Source organism: Onychostoma macrolepis, chromosome 05, assembly GCF_012432095.1.
Source record: "Onychostoma macrolepis isolate SWU-2019 chromosome 05, ASM1243209v1, whole genome shotgun sequence".
Classification (NCBI taxonomy): domain Eukaryota; kingdom Metazoa; phylum Chordata; class Actinopteri; order Cypriniformes; family Cyprinidae; genus Onychostoma; species Onychostoma macrolepis.
In genome coordinates this window covers 19,471,015-19,496,616 of record NC_081159.1, presented here as the reverse complement: position 1 = coordinate 19,496,616, position 25,602 = coordinate 19,471,015, and the positions used below count along the sequence as shown (strand labels likewise).

The 25,602-nt window shown below is 37.6% G+C and overlaps 1 protein-coding gene across 4 annotated transcripts in view; it reads right to left on the bottom strand.

The window, feature by feature from the left end:
- eeig1b (estrogen-induced osteoclastogenesis regulator 1b) overlaps nt 1-25,174 on the bottom strand; it is a 30,886-nt gene extending 5,712 nt beyond the window's left edge. Inside the window, exons 1-6 of one of the 4 annotated variants that reach the window (XM_058776212.1) lie at nt 25,008-25,174; nt 24,629-24,909; nt 24,330-24,373; nt 23,945-24,248; nt 966-1,086; nt 458-487 (exon numbers count right to left, since the gene is read on the bottom strand). In XM_058776212.1, the coding sequence (XP_058632195.1) occupies nt 458-487; nt 966-1,086; nt 23,945-24,090 (297 nt within the window). In that variant the 5' untranslated portion in view covers nt 24,091-24,248; nt 24,330-24,373; nt 24,629-24,909; nt 25,008-25,174. Of the gene's footprint in view, nt 1-457; nt 488-965; nt 1,087-23,944; nt 24,249-24,329; nt 24,374-24,628 lie in introns of all 4 variants that reach the window. The other 3 variants (XM_058776211.1, XM_058776214.1, XM_058776213.1) reach the window with 3 other exon arrangements.
- Between the last annotated feature and the right edge of the window lie 428 nt (nt 25,175-25,602).

Here is a 25,602-nt window from a genome sequence, read left to right as displayed (position 1 = left end):
TGTGTCCAAGCTTTCTGTCTATTATCAGTGATTGCTTGAATTTATTGTGCAATTAACATAGGGTGGTACAAGCAATGATAACTGTGTGGTTTAGAGATTCTCAAGGTGTGGAAGCACATGTCTATGGCAGGCCCAGACCAGATCACTGAATCCCTAACACTAACCTCCCACTGCATTACACCCTTTATATTTATGCAGTATTTCCTGCACATGTGATGTCCCATGTGTCACGTAGTATAGTATGGTATACACTGGTATATAAGCCTGTAACTCACAAGAGATTTGTGTTTGTAAACATATAAAGCCTCAAGGAAATAAAACCCAGACCTTTTGTATAACAGAGCGTGAGAAAAACTGTGTAATATAGACAGTACATGAGGAAGAAACAATCAGAAAAAAGATAAAGAAAAGAGAGAGAGTGAGAGAAAAAAGAAAGGGATGAGGGGAAAGCTCTTACCTTTGAAAAAGTCTTTCCACCTTTAAGTTCCTGCAAGGACAAAAGAGACAGAGAGAGATTATTTGTTATGCAATGTTTGCTATTGGTGTGGTGACGCTATGAGGCAAAAGGAGTGAAGGGTAACGAGAGCAAAGGAAACCATGAGACAGCAGATATCCTGTATAGTGTAAACCAAACATCTGAACTCACTGAATACCTCCATAATCTCTGTTAAGTGGGATAAGGGTGTTTTATTCAACCACAGGCAGATTTAACAGATTTCAATTTGAGCAAGATCATATTAAAATTGTTTGGAAATGATCTCCACTGTCTTTCATTTTTGCTTCAAATGTCTTTTACGTCTAAATTTTATTGTTGTACCCTTGTCCTAGACCCAGTATTTGTATTTAATATTCTAAACAAAGACTGAAGTGAGTGTCAGTGAACATAACACAACCCATGTGATCTGTAAAAAGGTAGCAGAATGTTTTTATTGTGCGTCTTAAAATTTTAAGACTATAAGACTAACCTTACGCACAGACACTCGGCAAATGCAGGGGTCCAGGACCCCCGTGGCAGGACTGGCACTCATCTTACACACAAAGGAGTACTTCTTTCGCCAGCGAACACAGTTCTCCTGAACCTCCTGCCTGTGGAGAGAAACAGAGAGAGAATGAGTTATCAACATTATTACAAATCTTTATGAGATGGCCGGTGAAACACTGCTGAGGAGACCACAGATAAAACAAACAACACAATGAACTCCATGATGATTAACAAATGGATAACATGGTCAGACTCTTATTGCGAAAGTCTGGCCAGAGACGCTGAAAACTTGTGCAATCTATTTACTGGGACTAATCGCTCTTTACCACACCAGTCAATCTTTGTGAAACAACAGGACTTTGCACAGGAAATGAGAGCATTAAAGAATCAGATTAGACTCAGTCACAAATGAAGCTAGACTGCGGCAGCAGAAGACATACAGTACGTCATGAAATGCCAAAGGAACCAATCTCATCCTTTTATCTCTGCAGACCTCTTTGATGAAAGTGGGTCAATATGTTCTAACTTTTATGCTCTGTATCGCTCTCTTACATCCCCGACATTTTTAAAAACTCTGGATGGATGGTGAAAGTTATGTCTGTTTGTTAGTTGGTGATTTTTTCTTAACTTGAAATATTAATTTCAATTTATACAGTAACAAATACTGTGTTCATTTTATAGTGAAAAGTTGACGTTTGATGCCAGTGGCGTGTTCTTGCTGGTTTTTGTTTATTTATTTCTATCAACTGGAGTTAACTATTTAATAACCCCGTTAATTAAATGTGCATATCAAATTCTCTAGTATTCTTTGAAAAATAAGCATAATTATATGTTGTCACACCTTAAATAAAATATAGGCCTTTATAAAATTCACAGAAACTACATGCACAAATTCACATGTTTACACAGATTATATGACCAAGTTTTAACATTAACGCTTTTATTGCATTCAAATCCATATAACAAAACTCCATAGTTTTCAGTACAGGAACCAACTTTGGAAATATTTTAAGACTAAAAAATGTTTTGTTCTAGGTCAATTTTGACTGGAGCATCAACTGAGTATTACGTTTTAGATAATCTGGACACAGGCGACAGTTCTTTAGGAACATTATCCTGCCCCTAATATGGTCACTGCAATCACAAAACCAAGCACTGTTGTGTCTGTCTCACTAGATAAAGCTCTCTGACTGTTTCCACACTGTTATCCTTCATATTGTATGGTGCCTGGAGGTAGATTTGATGGCCTCCTCCTGTCCTTTATTTACCCTGGGCTTGTTGCCAAGGCATCTGTCCCTGATATCCGCTGGCATGCCAGGGAAAATGAGTGCGGATAACGGCACATCTATTACCCCAGTGTGACCCTGAACAGACTGGCCCTCCACCAACACCACACACGCACCAACTGCTGATGGGCTACAGGTCACGTTTGACTCAGCTAGATATGCCTGACAACAAAGGTAACTTAGCATCCCAGACTAAACAGTTAGTTATTTAGTTAGCGAACTGAAAATCTGTCCCATTTCAAAGCAAACTGTGAACCAAAACTACTCAGGCTCATATTACACAGTTGAGGCTGAGGAAGACTTCCAAACTCACTCCCCATGACACACACGCGTCTGCAGCTACAGCCCCTGGCTTACAGTTCTTTCAGAGTCTGAGGAACATCCCATTGCTTTGTTCATTTGAGTGAGAAAGTGTTTCCTTTCTGTTCTCTAAGCGACATCAGACATTCACAAGTTCCTCTGAAACACTCAAGCAGCTGTCAGCTCACAGCTGGAGGATGACTCATAAAGATCAAATCAAGACCTCCCTGGTGGTCCAAAGATCAGAGGAGAGCAAAATATTGCATTTTTCATCCTTAAGTTTTGAAAGAACAGACCTCATAGAAAAAGCATGAATAATCAAACATGACCTTTGTAAAAATAATGAAGTATGGTGAATCACAAATGGTCCACAGATTAGCTAAATGTTACAACCTTCCTGACATTTTATATCCCGTTCCTTCAAGTTCTGTGTCTGCTGTCACAAGTCCAACTGGCAGCCCACAAAACCACTGTGGCAAGAGATGACTGGACAAACTTATAGGGTTATTCAGTCATCACATTAGGTTGCAGGGAAATGCAGAAGGCCAGGCTTCCTCGGAAAGTCCTAATAGGTTTTTGGAAAAGCTGTTTTACATTATAAGTAACAAAGTCTGTGGTTATTATTACCTGAAAAGACTTTGAAGTTTTGTTCTACAACATAAATGACACAGTCATACCTCAAACGTGAATTTTAAAACTGCTGTGTGCTTTGAAAAGTGCATTCCAAAACTACAAACTTTAGTATATAAATACATATAATTCATACAGCTTCAACAAACTAGAATTAAAAAGGCATTCTCAATTTAGTTTTGAATGGTGCACAACCAACAAACATCAAACTGAAGATGGATGAAAAACAATGCTTCTCTGCATGAGGTATATTAAACAGGGCAAAAGACAAAACAATCAATGGCTGTAAACTCCCACACGCATACACATTAACCCAAAGGTACAGGTATGCACTGTAAAGTGGAATCTTACATATTCTCAGATGATATGTGACCCTGGACCACAAAACCAGTCTTAAGTGTAAATTTTTCGAAATTGAGATTTATATATCAACTGAAAGCTATTTAAAAATCTGGAATCTGAGGGTGCAAAAAAAATCTAAATATTGAGAAAATCGCCTTTCAAGTTTTCCAAATGAAGTTCTTAGCAATGCATATTACTAATCAAAAATTAAGTTGTTTTGATACATTTATGGTAAGAAATTTACAAAATATCTTCATGAAACATGATCTTTACTTAATATCCTTGTGATTTTTGGCATAAAAGAAAAATTGATAATTTTGACCCATAAAATGTATTTTTGGCTATTGCTACAAATATACCCCAGCGACTTAAGACTGGTTTTGTGGTCCAGGGTCACATATGTACTCAGGGTGACTCAGATAGCCCCTGATTGGAGCTTAGGTTAACCCTGGTTCCATCTGGATTCATTAAAATACACACACACACACACACAGCTCCAACAGCCCTTCTCAAAAGAGCCAGTACAAAGCTTTTGTCACTAACCACACATCAGATGAGAAAGATAATCTGTGGTATGAGCAACCTGGCAAGCAATAATGTCACCGCAATGAAAATATCTAACTTTACTGTAACAACTTCAATCTGTGATGTGAACAAAGCTGATAAAACTCCCATTCTTTCACAATTAGGTGAGAAAGTTGATACTTTCCATTATGAAGCAATTTCTTTTTATTCACTACTTTTGACAAATTATAAAAAAAAATAGGGTCAGCTAACTCAAGGGTAACTCAATGAACATTCACATTTGCTGTATTAAACCATAATGTGGTGTGCCATAGTGGCTAAACATCACAACAGTTAGGTTTGAATCACATGAGAGATGACTCATCACCAGTTATTACTTTTGTGCCCATGAGGAAGTCACTGAACCCTGGGATGCTCCAGCGGGACTGTCCAAATACAAGTCAATGTGGATAAAAGGGAATGATCTCAATATCCGTGACATGTGACACTGTGGTATAATGATTAACAACTGACTTCATATCATGATTGACAACTTCCATAATATCATGAAATGAGACACTCCTTAGTCATAACTGTAATCAAATGATAGCAAGCTCATTAAAGTGTAAAGCCTCATAGACCTCATTAGAGTTTAATAAACAAGGATCGATCCTTCTGGACTCACATCTCAATATCAAAACAATGATTAGGTTCCATTTGTTATGAAGATGTAAATCATTAGTGGTGTGTATGTGGATTCTTAGTGGTTTCTTGAGGTGGTGCCGCTTTAAGTCAAACACTTTCTTGTTAGTGTACACTTTAGGGGTGACCCCGAATAGTCGATGATTTGATGCTTCGATAGGAGGAGCCTGATTCAATACCAATATATTTGGCTATATGGGGGTGCTCAAATATCTGATTTCACATAGAACTACCGGTTTTCTCCCAATAAGTTAATATGCAGCCTATTATGAAAATGCTGTAAATATGAATCTAAAAAGAAAGAAGCTTTAAATAAATATTTTAACGTGCATGAATAAATCCAATCACCCCTATAGATTTAAGTTTCACTTTTCATAATCTGTGACCGCCAGAGGAGCATCTTGGCGGCAGGGATTCAAATCCTTAACAAGACTCAAACTGACAGACAGAGTGAACGACTGGATTTTTTCAATCAGGTAGGGTACAAGTGATTTCAAAATATTTCAGCCGGTTTATATGTATATCGTGTATATATTATTTATCTCGTATAAGATGCATTTGGTTGAGTTACGCTGCAGTGAAGCGCTTCATTGTAGTACTACGGTGATTATCTCTTCAGCGCACAGCGTGAGCACTACAAACAACAATGCAGAACACATTCATGAATTCCAGTCATTTTGTGCAGATAGCCTATAAGTTGTAATATTAACATTATGTTGTATAAATAACGAAGCGTATTCTATATGAGATAAATGCGTTAAATCTCATTGATTAAAAACCTGCTATTATATGCTTCATTCTACTGGACATCTTCAGCGCGCGCAGCTCAAAACAGAAATGCAGAACATTAATAACTGTCATAGGCTACATAAGATTATATTGAGAGCACTGTTGTAAAAAAAAATGTTGTGAATTCTTAGGGTTTCGCTGAAGTTTAATGTTAACTATCTTTTAATCAAAACATAAAACATTATTTACCCCGTTTGTATCTGCGAGGTATCGTTACACATTTTACATGTGTGTTAAAGTCAGTAATTATGACTGACCAATGTCTGACTTGAATCTTGTTAATGTATTTTCCCCCGCCCCCAAACATATGATTCAACTATCAGTCGACTACTGGCAAGATTTGAAAATCCACTAGTACACTAGTTACTCTGTCTACCTTGTCTTTAATAAGGATTTAAATGCATGCTACCAACATAAATTAACAATTAGCAAGTACCCTCATAAACACAGTAGGTCTTAAGTGAAAGCAAACAGTTGAGAAATAGCATATGTGTAACAGTATACTGGATCCAGGCAGCTCTTAAAGTGACAGCAGTCTAATATTCCTGCTGTCTCTCATTTATGTTAATCAAACAACAAAAGAGAGAAAATCTCCCACTGCTCTTGGCTAAATCACTTTTATTATTTTCATAAGAAATACAAATTTAATTTACAAAGTAAAGAATATGCAGTGTTTTTATACATTTGATTACTTTATACAAAGTATGTAGCATTCCTTTATTTATTTGTTCTACTGTAGTTTTTTGTCCTATTGCTTGTAATTAGTTTCTTATTCTTATTTAAATCGCTGATCGTTTACTTGTCTTCAGTAAGCTTGAGTTTTTTTGTTTTTTTTAATTTTGGCTAATATTGTTTTTTTGTGATATTGACACTGGTGGCAAGAATTATGAAATTTCTATGGCATCAAAAAATGTTGATATCATAAAGACCTTATTTAAAGCAAAAATAACACCTAAGAATTAGCATGTAAGCTAATGCACAAGGAAAAAGAAAGCACTTTTTTTTTAGAAAAAAAAAAACCTGTCAAATTCACATTACACATTAGCATTTTACACATTACTCCAGTAAGACTTTTTGCAACCACTTCTGCTTGTGACAATAAATGTACAAACTGCAGCTAGTTACAGTAAAACAGTGAATCAATTCTACAAAATAAAGTGATTTTAATGAAATCCCCTACATCTCTCGAGTTTTATCTTACTTTGCTCCCTCTTTCTCTCACACACACACACACACATACAGTAAATGTCCAGTTAGTCTGTGTAAATGTTACGTAAGGCCCATCCCACAGGTGTGCCATATCACTGCAGGAAGAGTCAGTCTTATATAACCTGGACTTCTGGTTCCTCTGTCAAAGCACTATTTGCTGCTCATGAGGCATGGATGATTACACTACAGCTCACTCATGTGAGTGCCAATAAGGGACATTCAACTGAAAGCAAACAGAAAATGAACAAACGCACCATCTCTTGGATTTGAAACTTGTAAAAACTTCAAAGCATGCAGACAGGTGCAAACAAGCTCAGACTGATGACATGACGAGACATGACAGAGGAAGTCAAAGACACCTGCATGTGAAGAGCACGCAAATCTAAACAAATGTAAATAATAGCTCACAGCTATTACAGCCTCTTGTACCACAAGGTTTGCATTTTTAACACGCCAACTTTTGAACCTGTGTGGACCCCGTTTAGCTGTTTTTGAACACATCATATGTAAAGAAAGAAGGTAGAAACACGACTGATTTGTGTTAGGTGAACCTAAAACCCAACAATTACATAGTGCTCCCGAAGGTTAGTCGATTAGTCATTCTGTCATGTTAGTTTTGAAAACATATAGTTTTGGACATCTTTATTCAGTAAACACTAGCATTTTGTGCTTTTATAACAGAGTGGTTAAAAGAGCCATCTAAAGTTTCAGCATTTTATGTTTCCCAAAAGACCAATTATAATTCAAGTAAAAGTTTTCAGCAGCAAAAACAGTAATGATTTTGTTTTCCCACCCTCTCTCTGACCACTAGAAATAAACAGGCTGTTTTTGCTACAGCTCCTGAATGATAACATGTAAAGGATATCTTGGGTGACCTCTTTGCAATAATAAGAAATACATTTCTGAATAATAAATACATGTTGATATGCTAACATAAGCAGACCCTAAAGGGCCAATGTGATGGAGAAAAGTTTGCTTGCACAACTTTTGTGTTCTTTGATATGAAATGAAAAGTATCTCAGAAGAACAGAAAACTTTTGCGAGCGCTAGGTATCTTGGAGGAACGCAAAACCTTTCCGATCAAAGTATTTGGAAAGAACAAAATTTTGGCAGGAAATGTAAAGTATCTCAGAGGAACGTACAACTTTTGTGAGCAAACAATGTATCTCGGAGGAATGTACAACTTTTGGATGCAAATGCGATGTATCTCAGAGGAACAGAAAACTTCGCAAGTGTAAGCGAAGTATCTCATAGAAATGAAAAATATCTGTGAGCAAATGCAAATTTTCTCAGGGAAACACAAATGTTTTGCGTACAAACGCAGGATCTCAGGCCAATGCAAATGTTTTGCGAACAATTGCGAAGTATCTAGGATAAAACAAAAATCTTTTGTGAGCAAACATAAATACACATAAGCACAATAAATATAACTTTTCCTCCTATCTCATATTTTTTCCATCAACATGTCTCAACATGGGACTCCGTAGCAAACAAATTCTATAATGTTCACGATTACCATTAAGATTTTGAGTTGAGGCTTTAACTTGCAATGAATCATCAAGGGGTGTGCCGATCCGATATTCAGTATCGGTATCGATCCGATATTGGCATTTTCTGCCGGATCGCGGTATCGCGATAATATCCAAATCCGATATTGTGCGTATAGTATTGTGTTTATGGCCACAAAAGCCATAAACACATTATAAAACACCATAAAGTTTTCGTGCACTATATTTCAAGTGTTCTGAAGCCGTTACATAGTTTAATGTGAGGTACAGATGAATATTTAAGTCAAGTTCAGGTAAACTTCTCTCTGCTGCGGATGTGTGTCATCCTCCATTCAGCGTTCAAACTGCGTGTCGCATTCGGTTACTAGAGTCAAGACGATAAAACTCTCTGCAAGATTATTAAATGTTCCTAATATTACACTTGATCTGTAAATAAAGATAAATGGTTTTGCATAAAAGGACTTTATCTTGCAGGACTTTATCTTCGTGCTGTTTTCAAAATCGTGTTGGTGTCTGTTAGATCACAACACTGGACTAGAGCACTATGTTCTTAACGAGCACAGTAACTGAAATTTAAAACTGTTAAAAGAAAAGGCTCTATAAACTATCACACAGATTTAATACACTACGCATTAATATCTCTTCACTTTGTGCTTTGAACCTTTCTATGCGGACTTGAGGAGCGCTGTGACTCCGTGTTGTTTCAAGTGCATCATTCTGCGCACGGGATGCGCATAAGCACTTTGTGCCGCTCTGTATTTGGAGCTTTTCGTATCATAATACTTTTGCACAATGAAAGATTATTAATAGCCTTTCTTGTTCGTCTTATCTATCATATGTTTCTGCCTCATTACTGTGCTTTACATTTAAAGAAATATTTTAATTTTACAGCATATATATATATATATATATATATATATATATATATTTATATATAATATATATTTATATATAATATATATTTATATATAATATATATTTATATATAATATATTACTTGTTTTTCATGAATGTATTTTACAACAATACAAAGAGAAATGTATATCATTTTACATTATCATTTTAGATTTTGTCCTACACAATTTTATTTGTTCCCCACTAAATAATGTTTTTTTTCCCCACTAATTTTAGATTTTCTATAATTGTGCACTCATGATTTTTCTAGAGTAACTTTTGCTACTGAATTATCCACTAACCTAGTTCATAATAGTATTTGTGTCATAGATTATAATTATATATGCATTCATTTGTTGTTTGTCTTTACAATAAAGTTATCTATATTTAGTAGAGTGCCCAGGTATCGGATCGATATCGGTATCGGCAGATACTCAGAATTTTTGGGGATTGGTTCTGAAAAAGTGGTATCTGGCCATCCCTAGAATCATCTAAAAGTGACATAGCAGGGAGTTCTAAAAGTTTAACAGTGGAAGAATCCTGCTTTCCCCTTTAATAAATGCAAAAGGACGTTCACACTCATCATGCACATCTGTGTAAAATCTGTAACAGATCAGAGAGGCAGCAGACGCATTCCTCATCTGGATCGGGGAGAACAGGAATGATGGAGGGAATCAAGTTGGAGAGAGGAATGAAAATATGAGTCATACAGGACATACAGTCACATGCACGTATGCACACATGCATCCACAAAGCACATGCACACACCTTCAACGGGATCGAATTAACACCAAGCATACAGGATGAGAACAATGTAACATGAATTTAAAGGAAAAATAAACAACATGACCTATTTTACAGATATACACATCATTAAGTTGCACTGAGGTCATGCAGGCTCCTGAAAAGAACAATGGATGTGAGACGATCGCTTGCAATGTGAGCTCACTACTAGGGCCTATACTGAGCACAATAGATGGACATATGGTGAAGATATGCTCACACACTCTCCATACATGGAAGCACAGAGCTCTGAAAAATAAGACTGAGATTGCGACAAGAGGTTTCCAGCGACAAGTGATTTGTGTGTTTGCACTGAACATAAATATGCAGAACACCGTAACACTAGCACAACCTAGAAGCTATTGTTTAATGTACAGGAGGAGCTGGAATATGAACCAATGAGATTTCGCAGTGGGCGGGGCTACTTATGATACACTGACTTGTCCGAACTGCTTAGGACAAAAACTTGGAAATACATGGAAAAGATGGAACTTTTATCACTTGTCTTTTTATCGAGTCACACCTGGTTAGGACTTGGCTTGAGATTTAATGAGTTGAAAAGTATTTTACAGGCTCTAGACATGTCCGGTTTTGTGTAAAGTTTTCTGGCAACAGGTCGATGAGACCCCTTCCCACTACCTGCTTTATCAGCTTCGGCTGGGGGCCGCTGCCACTGAAACCTTAGCACAACATCCAAAAACAGTGAGTTTTGTGGCATCATGTGGGATACGGACACGTGCTGCACCTTAAAACGTGACCAACTCAAGATGATCAGCCCTAATGAATTATTCATGGTTCTCTCCATCATGCTGAAAAACTCAAAGAGAAAGCGATGTGAAGCACTGGAGTGGCTGATATCTATATTTCATCACTCTGCAGAGCTCATTAGCTTAGTGGAGCATCTAGTACCAAACACACAGCCGGGATGATTAAAGGGAAAAATTTCAAGCAAACATTGTTTACTGTAATGTCTTCTTGACAGAGCATAAACTGTGTTTAGATTATTCCTTAAAAAGAGATTTATTGGAAAAAGAAAAAAGTATATTTTAAAATCTTTCAAAAGTTTGGTGTTAGTAAGATATTGTAATGTTTTTTAAAGAAGTCCCTGACGTTTATCAAAGCTGCATTTATTTTATCAAAAAAAAAAAAAAATATGTATAATTTAAAATAACTGCTTTTTAATTATAACATTTTAAAATGTAATTTATTCCTCATGGCAAAGCTGAGTTTTTAGCAGCCATATTATCAGCCATCAGATTCCTCAAAAATCATTCTAATAAACGGTGTTCAAGAACAAAATTCTTATTATCAATGTTTTTTTTCAAAATTCAACTTTAAGTTTATCAAAAGATTTCTATTTCAAGTTTAATGTGTACATGCTGAATAAAAGTATTAATTTACTGACCCCTAACTTTTTAATGTTACGTATCTGTAAATATATACAAAATGTATTTTATAAAGAGCCTTTAGTCAGCTATTCATAATTCTTTAAATTTTTCTACATGCCCTCATAGAGTATACACCTCTAATTGTGCGTAAGGGTGAGGTAGGAAGTTGTCTTGGCGTAAACTCAATAACAGCATTCCAGAGGTTCCAGTGAGAGCATCAATCTTCTCCCATGGTAAAGATTAAGATCATCCCTCGCAAAAACTATGACTCTTCGCCTCTATCCACAAACACTCTGCTGGGCCAGAAGGGCACTGCTGTTATTGCTTGTGTCTTAAACACAAAGACTATGACAAATGGAGAAAAAAAAAACTGATTTGGTGTGGAGCATATTCAGTCTTTAGCCTCATCCAATCAGTTGACAGCAGTGGAATTAGCATTTTAAACCAAGTGTTTGTTCTGCATTCTCCTTGACATCTTTACATCTTTGCCCAAACAGTGATGAATGCTCTTTAAATTCATTTGAATAATGTGTATTATTGATTGCGCCCTTTCTGCAGTCTCAACTGTAGCCTAAATTCCAAACCAAGAGTTAATCTGAGCCCATCTGTTTAGACAGACTGCCAGTTAATCCAGGACTGGTGTTAAAGCCCATTCTCCTGTAGATCCACACGAACATCTGGATCAGAAACATGTTGTTTTAATGTGTGCATGTACAACAAATAACACTATAGATATGCTTATGCTTGTCAGATGCTACAGAAGGTAATGTGATCAGGATACACATACATACACACACACACACATGTAAAGCATTAATTGGGTTGAAGAATCTGATGCTGCTACTATAGTTTCAGTACAGATTGATTTAGATTTTTACAACAGATGGGATGGCAACAGCACTTGACCCACAAACTGTTATTTTACTCAGTAGCTTTAGCTTTAACCTTTAGTTAAAGTATTTCACTAAATAAATAGGAAGCATTGTGGAGGGGGGGAACTGCATTCAGCAATCACAGACATTGCTCCTCAACGGAGTTAGATTTCTCAGAAGAACCCTGATTTACCTGAAAAATAATAGGTAATTTTCTCCATAATACCAAGTTGGGTGAGAAAAACACAGGCCTTTTTCAATTAGGATGGGATTAAAATCACAAACCATGCTCATGAAACCTAACCTCCTCTGGGAAAACTAGTCCTATGAGCACTACCATTCAAATGTTTGGGGTTGATGATCTGTTTTTTATGTGTTTGAAAGAAGTCAGAAGATCCTTCAGAAATCATTCTAATATGCTGATTTGGTGCTCAAGAAACATTTCTTATTAGTTGTAAAGTTGAAAACAGTTGTGCTGCTTCATATTTTTGAGGAAACCGTGATACACAAATCTTCTGTAGCAAATGCATGGCTTTTGTGTCACTTTTGATCAATTTAATGTGTCCTGATGCTAAACTTTATTAAAAAAAATTAAATAAAAAGATTTACAAAAAGAGAATAACCGATTCCTCACTTTTTCTCTCTCTCACACACACACACACACACACAAGATTAAATTAATCTACTGATTCAGTCATACAGAGGAATCTGCTTTTTTATTGTATTATGTAATGATCTGTCATGCACTGAGATTAGGGTGTACCTGTGGTAGGGGATGGGGGCCAAGAAGAGAAGGGTGGTTTTGTAATGCAATCCAGCTCTCAGAGATTCCTGTGATGTTGACATCTCACAGGTTCAGGCAGTAACACACAGCTACCAGAAACCTCTCTCTCAATGCTGCCATTCAATACCGTTTAAGGTTTAGGTGGGACAACCAAAAACAAATGTACGCTTTCTAGAGGCCCAGTGATCTTAAACAAGTTCTAACTAATGTCTAAGCCTTCAGCTACCCAAAACGGAGGATTAATCGACCTGCCTGAGGATGCAAAGATTGTATCATACGTAAATTGATTGACCTGCCATGAAAGGAAAAATGTATTGCGGTTGCGTAGGTGGAACTCAAATCCATCTTGAGTTTGATAAAAAATCCATTCACACTGAGGTGAAAAGGAAGCAGTTCATGGACATCTTAAGAGCGAATTCAATTAAACAGTATGCTCTGTCTATGATCACACACATACAAAAACACACAAAGTATGTTCTGCATTCCTCATGCACCATGTGGGATTTATTTCTTTTACTCATTGCATTTTGGGACAGAAACAATGTGACACCTCTTTAGAACCTGGCTAAAATTATTTCTGAACCGCAGAAATAGCTACAAAAACCTGACACACTGAACACTGGATTATAACCTGGCTCTTTTCCTCTCTGATAAGGTATGCAAATAACAACTTTTGATATTGTCAGTGTTAGCTATTACGTAATATACAAAGAAAGGCCTAGAGACCAGTCCTACATGATTTACACACGTGACCAACCTTGCAGTGTGGTTCACTCTTCGTATCTCTAGAACAGAGGCACAAATTAATGGGCTTTTAGGTCAGAGTCTCTGTAAGTGGACCCTGTGGACTGCATTTGCCAACAAAACCTCACTTTAATTGATTACTGATTGAAAGCGTTCAGAAGGTCAGAATTATTGGAATGGCTGGTATGGAGGAGGTTGGGTGACAGAGACACAAACTGCCTTCAGAGAGCATTAAAAACTCTTAATCAGTAATCAGAACATTGTTCTCTCAACTGTGAGCTGAAATCTAGAGGTCAAAATGGAGAACTGCTTTCAGAGGCTACAGGCTGTCTGCAACTTTACAGTCATCCCTCATTCCACTGGAATGGATCGGAACACATGGGACAGGCCAGACCCTAAGAGAAGAGCCAGAAACACACACAGACCGATGCAGATGAGAAAGCTTTATGAGAGTGACATATTGCCAATAACTATTGCACGGAGAGCCAAACAATATGAAATGCTGCTGCCGTGGGAGATCCGGTTGCGTGCAAACAAACAAATATAAAATCAACTGAAAATAATGAAGTTACCAAGACTGATATATCCTATAACCGATATCTTTGAAATTCTTTGAAATCATCTCCAAATCTTTATAGCCAGACCAGCATACAGTGTCTCCTGATGTTAGTCACATTTTACTGATATCACTCTATACAAGCCTATTTTCCCTTCACTTCTTTCTTTCTCGCTCCCTCACGTGTTTGTGGTTGGAGAAGCTGTACAGACTGACTCAGGCTCTCTCAGCTGACTTATAGAGGGAGAGACTCAAAAAGAAAACAAGCAAGAAAATTAAGGGCTGTAGAGAAGAACGCTGCTGTGGGATTGACAGATACAAACTATTTTGTACTTTAAGCCACTGGTTGATTATTCCCAGCTTCCCTTAATAGTTCTGGGAAATTGTGGTGGAGCTTTCTGTAGGTCAGAAGGCATTGTTGCTGTTATTGACCCAGAGATGCAAGCATTCTTCTGCTGCTTGTCAATGTAAGCATGTTTAGAGTGTAAACTTATGTCAAATGGTATAAAATGACCTAAAATGAGATCATTTGTGAATTAATATAATGTATAGTATAGCATTAAATAGATTTAAATGGGTTTGAGTGAAAACTGCCAGTTGTGTTTTCCTCATTCAGCTGCTCATCCTTTATATGTCAGGCATACCTCATAAAACAGGCAAGACTAAACTTACCAATACCAATAAAATAATGTTCTCCAAATATCTGAAAAGTGTGACATGCATTTTGTATTCAGCCCCTTTACTCTGACACCCCTAACTAAAATGCAGTGGAACCAATTGCCTTCAGAAGTCACCTAATTAGTAAATAGAGTCCACCTGTGTGTAATTTAATTTCAGTATAAATGCAGTTGTTCTGTGAAGCTCTCAGAGGTTTGTCAGAGAACATTAGCGAACAACCAGCATCATGAAGTCCAAGGAACACGCAAGACAGCTCAGGGATAAAGCTGTGGAGAAGTTTAAAGCAGGGTTAGGTTATAAAAAAATATCCCAAGCTTTGAACATCTCACGGAGCACTGTTCAATCCATCATCCGAAAATGGAAAGAATATGGCACAACTGCAAACCTTCCAAGACGTGGCCGCCCACCTTAACTGACAGGCCGGGCAAGAAGAGCATTAATCAGAGAAGCAGCCAAGAGGCCCATGGTAACTCTGGAGGAGCTGCAGAGATCCGCAGCTCAGGTGGGAGAATCTGTCCACAGGACAACTATTAGTCGTGCACTCCACAAAACTGGCCTTTATGGAAGAGTGGCAAGAAGAAATCCATTGTTGAAAAAAAGCCATGAGAAGTCTCGTTTGCAGTTTGCCACAAGCCATGTGGGGGACACAGCAAACATGTGGAAGAAGGTGCTCTGGTCAGATGAGACCAAACCTGAACTCTTTGGCCTAAATACAAAACACTGTGTGGCGGAAAACTAACACTGCACATCACCCTGAACACACCATCCCACTGTGAAACATGGTGGTGGCAGCAGCATCATGTTGTGGGGATGCTTTTCTTCAACAGGGACAGGGAAGCCAAATACAGGACATTCTTAGAAGAAAACCTGTTAAGAGTCTGCAAAAGACTTGAAACTGGGACGGAGGTTCACCTTCCAGCAGGACAACGACCCTAAACATGCAGCCAGAGCTACAATGGAATGGTTTAGATCAAAGCATATTCATGTGTTAGAATAGCCCAGTCAAAGTCCAGACCTGAATCCAATTGAGAATCTGTGGCCAGACTTGAAAATTGCTGTTCACAGACGCTCTTCATCTAATCTTACTGAGCTTGAGCTATTTTGCAAAGAAGAATGGGCAAAATTTCACTCTCTAGATGTGTAAAGCTTGTAGAGAGATATAGAGACTTGCAGCTGTAATTGCAGCGAAAGGTGGTTCTACAAAGTATTGACTAAGGGGGTTGAATACAAATGCACGCCACATAAATATCTGAAAAGTTTGTAAAAAAATTTGACCACTTTGTGTTGGTCTATGACATAAAATCCCAATAAAATACATTTACGTTTGTGGGTGTAACGTGACAAAATGTGGAACATTCCAAGGGGTATGAATACTTTTGCAAGGCACTGTATACTGTATGTTGCACTGCATATGTGGCTTAACAGCACACATATACTGTACAGGTCTACAGATGTACACACAAATAACATGCTAGCATGTATCTTTTACCCGACAAAGGAATTGAGGAGAGGGCTGGGATAATAACCCAATGGTAAAGACGAACTCGCCTCTGAAGAGCAGCAGCCAATTTTATGCCTTGAAAAGAATTTGACCTTTGATCTAGCAAGCTCTCCAAGCTTGTCTATGAATGAGGGTCCAAATTCTGGGATTTACTGCTCCGAGACCGCAATCAGAGCGCAGACGGTGTGTATGACAGCAAATGCATCTTAAGTGGACAGGAACAGATTGGAGAGAGAGCAGAAAATAAAGCACAATGATTAGCTTTTTAACGTGCAGAGGCAAAACCACAAAAACATTGTTGAGGAGAGAAAAAAAGACGAGTCTAAACAGTCCAAAATTTGCATAAGGAACAAAATGTAAGGGCAGCAGGGTGCAAAGTCACCAAGTAATTTCTTCTCTTGAATGTTTAAATGGGCACTTCAAGCCAACAGAAACAGCAATAATAAAGTACTGCTGGAACATTACAGCCAGCTTAATGTCAGTCATTATTCACCAGAGGTGTTTTCTTTCTTTCTGTGGTAGGTCGTCTCAGAACAAAGGCTTTGATTTAGGCTTGGTGTATGTAATGAAGTATCCAGACGCTAGAGCTGGGCTTTGATGGTGCAAGCGTACCAAAACATGCACTCATTTAATATAACCCAAATCTATCAGACAGTATTAGTCCCACACTGCCCCACAACAAAACAGCCATGAAAACACTGATATAAAGAATCCGACACGTGAACGAATAAAGAATGTTCTAGAATCACTAGAATGGTAACAATATCATGTTTCGTCCTGTTTGGGACTGTACGTATTGTATGAGTTTTGCCCTAAGCTTACAAAAAACAAAACAGTTGGTTGGTGTGGCTATATTTTCATAATAGCAGGCTATACAGTATCAAGGCTTGTAATTTAAATAAGGTTACTTTGTAACATTTGTGGACATACGCCAGAGATAATGTCTGTTGCTTGTGCTGATAATGCAGCTTTGTCTACACCATTTTTAGAGGATTTTAAACACGCTGACTGAAGATTTGAGGTGGAGGAGATGTGTTTATTAAAGCTGTCAAGACACACTGTCGTCTGCACTGCAGTGTTTGCATATAGTGGTGTGAGGGAAGGAGGAACGCATGAAGGGGAGGGAGGTAAATTAAATGGACATTCCCAACTATGTTGTCTGTGAAACCCTGCAACACATCCGGCAGCTGAACTTTGACCCCTGGAAACCTGTGACTATGCAAAACCAGGGCACGTAAGACACAGCTGTGAAAGAGCTGCGAGAGCGTAACTCTCACACATACACTTGAACAGATTTGTAAAATACTGTAACAATACAACATGAGAAATAAGGCCTGTCACAAAAACCTAAAAAAACTAAACTAATCTAAAACTATTTCTTGTGACAGAAGGAAAAGGGCCAATCATGTTTTGAGAAGTAAAGCCTGTCCTCATTCCCTCTGTCCCTCCACCCTTCTGTTCCCCCAGGACTTCATTTAACCTACTTCTGTGTGAAACTCACTTCCAGATGGAGCTCACTTTTTATCCGTCTTCCACTTTCTTCCATATTTTCCCACAATATGCCCACAGACTCTTGAATTCATGGGAAAACGAGAGACAGTTCTTGACTTATGTTTCGGTGCACCACTGAGAGCCACAGAAACTCCTTTCTGCCAACTGTCATGACTCTATGAGAGCATGATTTATATACAGTATTTAATACTGTATATGTGCATTACAGACACTTAACTGTCTCTGTGACATTTTTAACCTAGTATTCAATCATTGAATGGTATTCTTCTTTTTATAGTGCATGTTTTATTTAATGACTATATTAAAGACTATTTGAAAGCCACTAAGTAGCCTATCTTTTTAAGAAGTGACTTCATTTATTCAGCAAAGATGCAATAAACTTACCAAAATTGACAGCAAAATACCTTTAATGCTACAAAAGATTTCTATTTCAACTTTCTATTTATCACAGAACTGTTTTTTTTCAAAGGGTTCCTGAAAGATCATGTGATGCTGAAGACTGGAGTGATGGCTGCTGAAAATTCTGCTTTGTCATTACAGGAATAAATTCCATTTTAAATTATTTTACAATATTACTGATTTTATGCAGCCAGTGTGAGAATATTAGGCTTCAAAAATCTAACCGGCCCCAAACATTTGAAAAGCAGTGTATACATGTTTTGTACTGATATTCACATTAATGCATTTGGCTGATGTTTTTACCCAAAGTGGCTTGCATTGCACATACACATTTTATCAGGTTCATACATTCTCTGGAAATCAAACTCATGCTGTTGCTAGCTTTGTGCTTTGCTCTTTGAGCTACAGAAATGATTAAGTGTTGCTACTGTAATGGAAATTTACCTGTGGTACTAATACAATCAATTTCTTATCTTATCTTAAAAACATGAAAACAGAAGTGGAATTTTTCCTCTTAGAGATTGTAAGGATTACTGATATGGTAAGAGGGATCTCACTTTGCTCATTCACCTGGTATTCTTTCATTTTCAAAATAAGCATATTTTTGACAGTTATCAGTGTATTGTTGTGCATGTAAACACACATTGCAAATTGAAGAGATTTATCATCTGCCGAAAGAAAACAGTCTAATTGCTTAAAAAAAAATCATAAGACTAAGTTACAGCACATCTCTCCTCAACAAAATGCACAATTTTACGGTGTAATTTAAGTTAGAAGCTGATGAGATCAGGGATGAGTCATGTGCCAAAGTTTGGATGCATAACAGCAAGCCCCACTAATAATTGACTTACGGATGTCTGTAAAATAGTAGCTAATGTCAAAAGAAGGGCAGATGGTGCAATGTCCAGTTGTTTACAGTAAATGCAAGACACCCCAACTGTTTACCTACATCTGTTTGATTCACAGCAATCTGTCTCACAAAGTGTTTACAGGAGGCGGTTTAGGAGCCTCAGTCTGTTCCCGCTGAGAGCAGGTGCACCGCTGAGACTCAGCTGCTAATCTCATTGAGCAGTTGTAGCCTAATAACACGGCGGCCAGTATGGGATGAGAACCTTGTCCCTCTGCCTGCTTGTGCTGCGTAAGCAAGCCGATGGCACATGCCATGAACTATCAACTTTGTGGGTGCACAGTGTGCACCAGAAGAATTGAACTCCTGAACTCTGAGACAGCCAGATACTAATCTTATGGGCCATTTTATGTCCATGGAAAAAGAAAATACGACAAACAGGTGAGGAAAAAAAACAAATCACAATTTGTGATTGTAATAAACCCAGGGAGCGCAGATAAAGTGCTATTTTTGTGGTGCATTGTGGGAGAGAGATAAGCACCTTATATTAACATTATGCCCTACGTGTATGAATGGACTGCATCTGGAGTTTCAGATAAGACATATATTGACATTAATGAGTGTATGAGAAAAACTATACAGTCTATCCTATATCCTCTGTTTATTACTGCTCTAGTTTTAGTTTAACCATAAAAACTATTCACCATCTTTCAAATTAACCTACATGCTCGTTAAAGGTGTGCATCATTGTGGAAGTGTGTTTGTGTGTGTGTTTTGTATACCTTAAGTGCCACATTTTCAATGGTTTCGTTTGATACCCTGTTGCGAAGATACTGAACACAAACAGCCACAGCTGTGAATGCACATGAATGGGCTCTTCACAATGAAAAAGAGACTGATTCATTTTCATAATCTCACATTGTCCTTTAGCATAACCTGTGTGTCTGTTCTGGGGTGTAACTCTTCCAGTGGAATTTCAAGAATGAGGTTCTGCTCGATTTGTCAAAGCCGGTCCCAATAACACAAAGAGAGCAGAGAGAAACTGGATCCTCTTTCTTCCTTCAGCTTTCTCTTTGTTCATTTAAAAGCATCAATCAGCACCAAAAGATTCAAACAAAAACGGCTTTATAATGTAGCGGTCAATGATATTTATTTTTTCAGTGGATGCTGCCAATATCTATACATTCAGGTCAATGTCTATATATAATAACCAGTATATACTACCATTCTAAACTTTTGTCACTTGAAACTTCAAAAATCATCCTGATATTATATGCTGATTTGCTGTACAAAAACAGTCATATTATATTTATCAACATTGAAAACAGTTGTGCTGCTTAACATTTTTGTAGAAAGTAGGATTTTTCCTCTCAGGATTCTTCAAAAGAATATAATTTACCTACTACTACTAACATTTTATATAGAGAGAGTTTTACGGGACAGAATTCGTATCATTTCCTTTATGGATAATGAATATAGCATATTTTATTGTATTACATTTTGAGTACATATTTTGCTCAGCACTTAATTTCAGAACTTGAGCAATATTATCTATAATATTTCTTTAAAATAATAATTCTATTATCCACTAAGGAAATTAGACACGTTTGGATAATTCGTCAGACAGGTGTGGTTATTACTGGCCAATGCCAATAATCCCAAAACTGCCTGACTGAATGGCCTGTTGCGAACTTCCCCATTCTCAAAGAATTAGAATAATGATAATTGTTTACAGTTTTTTTATATTCATAGTTTTTATCTAAGGTGTGAACAGGCCTCAGTGCTCGTGCAGAAATAAACCTGTGTGAATCAAAGGCACATGACTGCTGAGCATTTATCGTCTGCGGAAGGCAGAGGAACAGAACAGGAAGGAAGAGAGATGAGCATCCCTTTAATGATTACAATTACAGAGCAATTTCATCAAAAACTGACATCAATGGAGAGACTAGGTCACACATACACACACACTCGCACAACTGTTTCCTTAGCAACTGCTGCTTCTGTATAACCTCTTCCAGTTATGTTACACCTTAGGAAAATCTGCAACAAGAATGATATATAACTCAGACTACAGTCTTTCAGGTAGATCCTTTAGGGTTTGGGTGCTAACAACAAACTGGAAGCACCAAAAAAAATAACAATGGCCAGCCAGCAGCGGTGATAACGGTTTACATAAAGTTATGTATTTCACATATCATGACTGTGACTGTCTGAATGGGTCCTATAACTGCATGCGCCCACCTCTGCGCATGCCAAGCAGCCCTATCAGCACTTCAAGCTCCACTGCCCTCTGACAGCAAGCCTGGACAGCCCCTGGAAACTAATGACTTCTGTCCACATCCGTATTAACCGCCTCAGAGAAAGATTTATCATCACGTTGATCCGATTTCTCCCATACCTTATGCAAAAATCAAGCGTGGAAAGGCTGCAGAACGAGTCTGAGATCAGCTTAAGGATGCAAGATCTTAATGATACTGATGCTCTAAAGATTCTAGTAATAATATGGGACATTCTTGGTCTGTCATGACTCTGAGAGCTTACTCTTGTCAATCAAGCACTGCATGAACTCAATCTACACTGATAAAGAGGACAGAAAGATGAAGAAACGTGAGAGAAAGAGAGAAAAGAATGAGCGAGGGGAGGAGGGCAGAGGGAAACAGGACCATGGCTTAGTCAGACAAACGGCTCTCTGTTTGGACTATCACTGAAGTCTCTGTACAGTTTTTCGCTTTCTCTCTCTCACCCTCTTTTTCCCCTTCGTGCATTACTCCTCTATCAATCTTGCAATCCATTTCTAGTTCCTATCTGTCTCTTATCTTTTCGCTTTCTATGCCTTGAAATTACCACACACTCTGTTCCAACTATCTGTGCAATCGAATCTCTCTATCGGCCCATCTAAGGAATGGTGGTCTTGGGACATTCATGACATAACCCTCTTCTACCTCCTCATGTCAGATACACAAGGCATTGTGCAGAATGAATGCGGAGGTCATCTCAGTGCACCAGAACGAGGGCACTCTCTGTGCCTGGCACTGCTAGCAAGTCAATGCGCCCACACAATACACCACCCCCAGTCATATGCCACTAAAAACAACTTCACAACACAAGACAACTTCAAATAGACTGACATATTACTGTTTCTTGTGCTCTCTCTGGAGGAAATATTATTAGTTTTTCATGTTCAGCTATGTTGAAATCAACTAGATGGATTATCTAATCCAAACCACTAATCAATTAAACACTGTGATTTGGTGCTATTTTATTATTTAAAAAAAACAAAACAAATTTTTTTTTTTAAATACATATTTTATTTTTTAATATATCATTTTATTTTATATAAATAAAGGCAAATTTTATTTTGATCAAAAATCTATTAAAAAAAAAAAAAAAACTTATATTGATTACACTTTTAAATAACTTTTCCATTTTAATCTATTTTAAAAAATAATGTATTCCTGTGATGGCAAAGCTGAATTTTCAGCAAACATTATTTAAGTTGTCAGTGTCACGTCATCCTTGAGAAACCATTGTAATATGCTGATTTGCTGCATTTTTTTTTTTTTATCAATTTTGAAAACAGTATTTTTGAAGAAACTGTGATGCATTCTTTAATGAATAGAAAGTTCAAATAGAAAACATTTCTACCATTATAAATGTTTACTGTGTGTGTGTATATACACATACATACATATATATATATATATATACACACATACACACACACATAGATAGCTTGGTGAAAGATCTCATAGCAGAAAAGCATGAACATTGGTTTAAAATTATTAAACAAATAAGAACATTAGTTAAACATAATTATCTCTAATTGTGACCAATCCCTATTCTATATCATATGGCTGCAAATTCCAGGATAAGGTAAAATGTTTTAAAAATGACAACAAACTGCAATGAACACATCACATGCAAGATTCAACCAATCAGTCTTTTTGAAATTCATATGGTGGAATCATAGCCCACTTGTCAACATATACAACAGCTGATTCACTCAAATTTGCTAATACACCTTTATTCTTCTAATTGGGCTGAGTCTGATCAGACTTGCCCAGCTGTGAGTCTAGCCTACTAAGGGCTTAAGCCTCTATTTATAAACAATCATACTGCTGACATCTGTGTGCCATCATTTTAAACCACAGTCCAAGTGCAGAAATGTGTTCAGAATTAGTCACGAACAAAAGGAATCATGAAAATAGACATTCAGGCTGTCTGTGTGCAATGATTAAAAGAGTAAATCCTTTACCTGGGTAAACAATGTAAAGAATGGCAGTGGTTTGACCCTGACCCCTAAAAATGTCTTAAATTTTGATGTGAGACCCCTGAAGCAACCTGTGTGGTCTTCTAAGTGCACTTTAAATGGACTCAGAAATTGTTGAGCGCTGCAGGGTGGGCTAAGTAAAAACTGAAGGTCTGAACAAGTGCTCTTAATGAAACCTATACCATAGACAACAGCAAAATCTAATGCACCCATCCTAGAGCTCTAAAGAACATTTTTCAATGCATACCATCATTCATCAACAATCATACCATTTTTATCCACAGTAAATCCTAAATAAAAACCAGTTACCACAGCTGGTGAAATGACTATAAATTCAGAATTTACATTAATTTTTTAAACTGTAGTATCTTATAAAAGAGTTTTACTGCCCTAGCAAATATTTTATTTGGCAGAAATCATGGATATCATGGTCCAATACAGTCAGAGAGGATCCCAAATCTTACCTGGATGAAGAAATGGAAAAGTCTCCACCATCCAACAGCCTGATTTTGCAGAAGAGCATCCCATTCACAAACGGCACAGCCGTGAGCTCCTCCAGGGTGAAGTGCATCTGAAACTTGAACTTCTTCTTTTTCATTAAAAACGCCATATTCTTTTGAGACTGGACTTTGGATGTTTGAAGGCAGAGGTAGATGAAGACAGGGAGATGGCTGCAGTTTTTTTTTTTAATCTGGTGCTTGGAAGTCCTTCTCAATGTATGTGATTTGGTTCAGCATCTCTGGAAGGACTGAGGTTGTCCAGAAGAACCTAGGGTGTAAAACTCACTCTTAGACTGGTCAGACAGGCTCTATACCAAGTAAACACTAAAAAAAATATATCATAACTTACTTTAAAACCAATACAGGAGAAGCACTGCGGTAACGCTACAGTCTCTACAGAAAAGCAAACACATTCCCTGCAGAGTTAGTTACCTTGAAGAAGTCCATTATATCCAGGTGTAAAGATCCCTGGTGCTCCACTGGCACCATTCATTTAATCATGGAGAAATATCTTATGCTTTTTGAGAGTTACTGATAATATCTAACGAAATGACCATCATCTTTTCTCTCAAATAATCGAAAGCAGTTGCCTGTTGTTGTTTCCAATGTCGTAACTGAACATTTGAATAGAGACAGTTGAATACTTACGTCGATGAAGAGTTTTCATATGGCAGCCAGGATGGAAATCACTGGACGGAACGATTCAGAAAACGACCCATAGTAGATTAACTTCCTCGTATCGAAATCAACTGTTTAACGCTGAGTCAAAGGTAGACTGACTGCTCTGGTCTGAAACTGTCTAGCTGTTTAGTGAACTCCAGTAAGCGCCGCCTCCATGGACGCGTGGATTTCCCTAAATACAGCTGAGCAGTTCACTGAGAGCGTTCGAAACTCCCGTTACATCCACAGGAACGCAACAGTACTCCAGGCTTTAAAACAGCAAAACATTCAGTTCAGACGCGTGGTTTAACTTTGCTATTATGTAGGTTGTGAGACTGGCTTAAGAGATCATCAGTATCATAAATACCATCATCGGTTTCTAAGGAGGCAGAAAACAAACGTTCGTGTTGTCAAGGAGAATCACAAACTTGGAGAATAAAGAGGATTTCGCGCGTATGTGATGGAGCAGAAAATCGTTGCTTGGGATTTGTTGTGAATGTAGCGCCATCTCGTGGCCGGATACTTGCTAGCTTATTCAAAATGCAGGAACAAAAACAGTGGTTTTCAGAAGTCAAATGTACAGGTGCATCTAATAAATTAGAATGTCGTGGAAAAGTTCATTTATTTCAGTAATTCAACTCAAATTGTGAAACTCGTGTGTTAAATAAATTCAATGCACGCAGACTGAAGTAGTTTAAGTCTTTGGTTCTTTTAATTGTGATGATTTTGGATCACATTTAACAAAAACCCACCAATTCACTATCTCAGCAAATTAGAATACTTAAGACCAATAAAAAAATTGTTGGCCTTCTGGAAAGTATGTTCATTTACTGTATATGTGCTCAATACTTGGTAGGGGCTCCTTTTGCTTTAATTACTGCCTCAATTCAGCGTGGCATGGAGGTGATCAGTTTGTGGCACTGCTGAGGTGGTATGGAAGCCCAGGTTTCTTTGACAGTGGC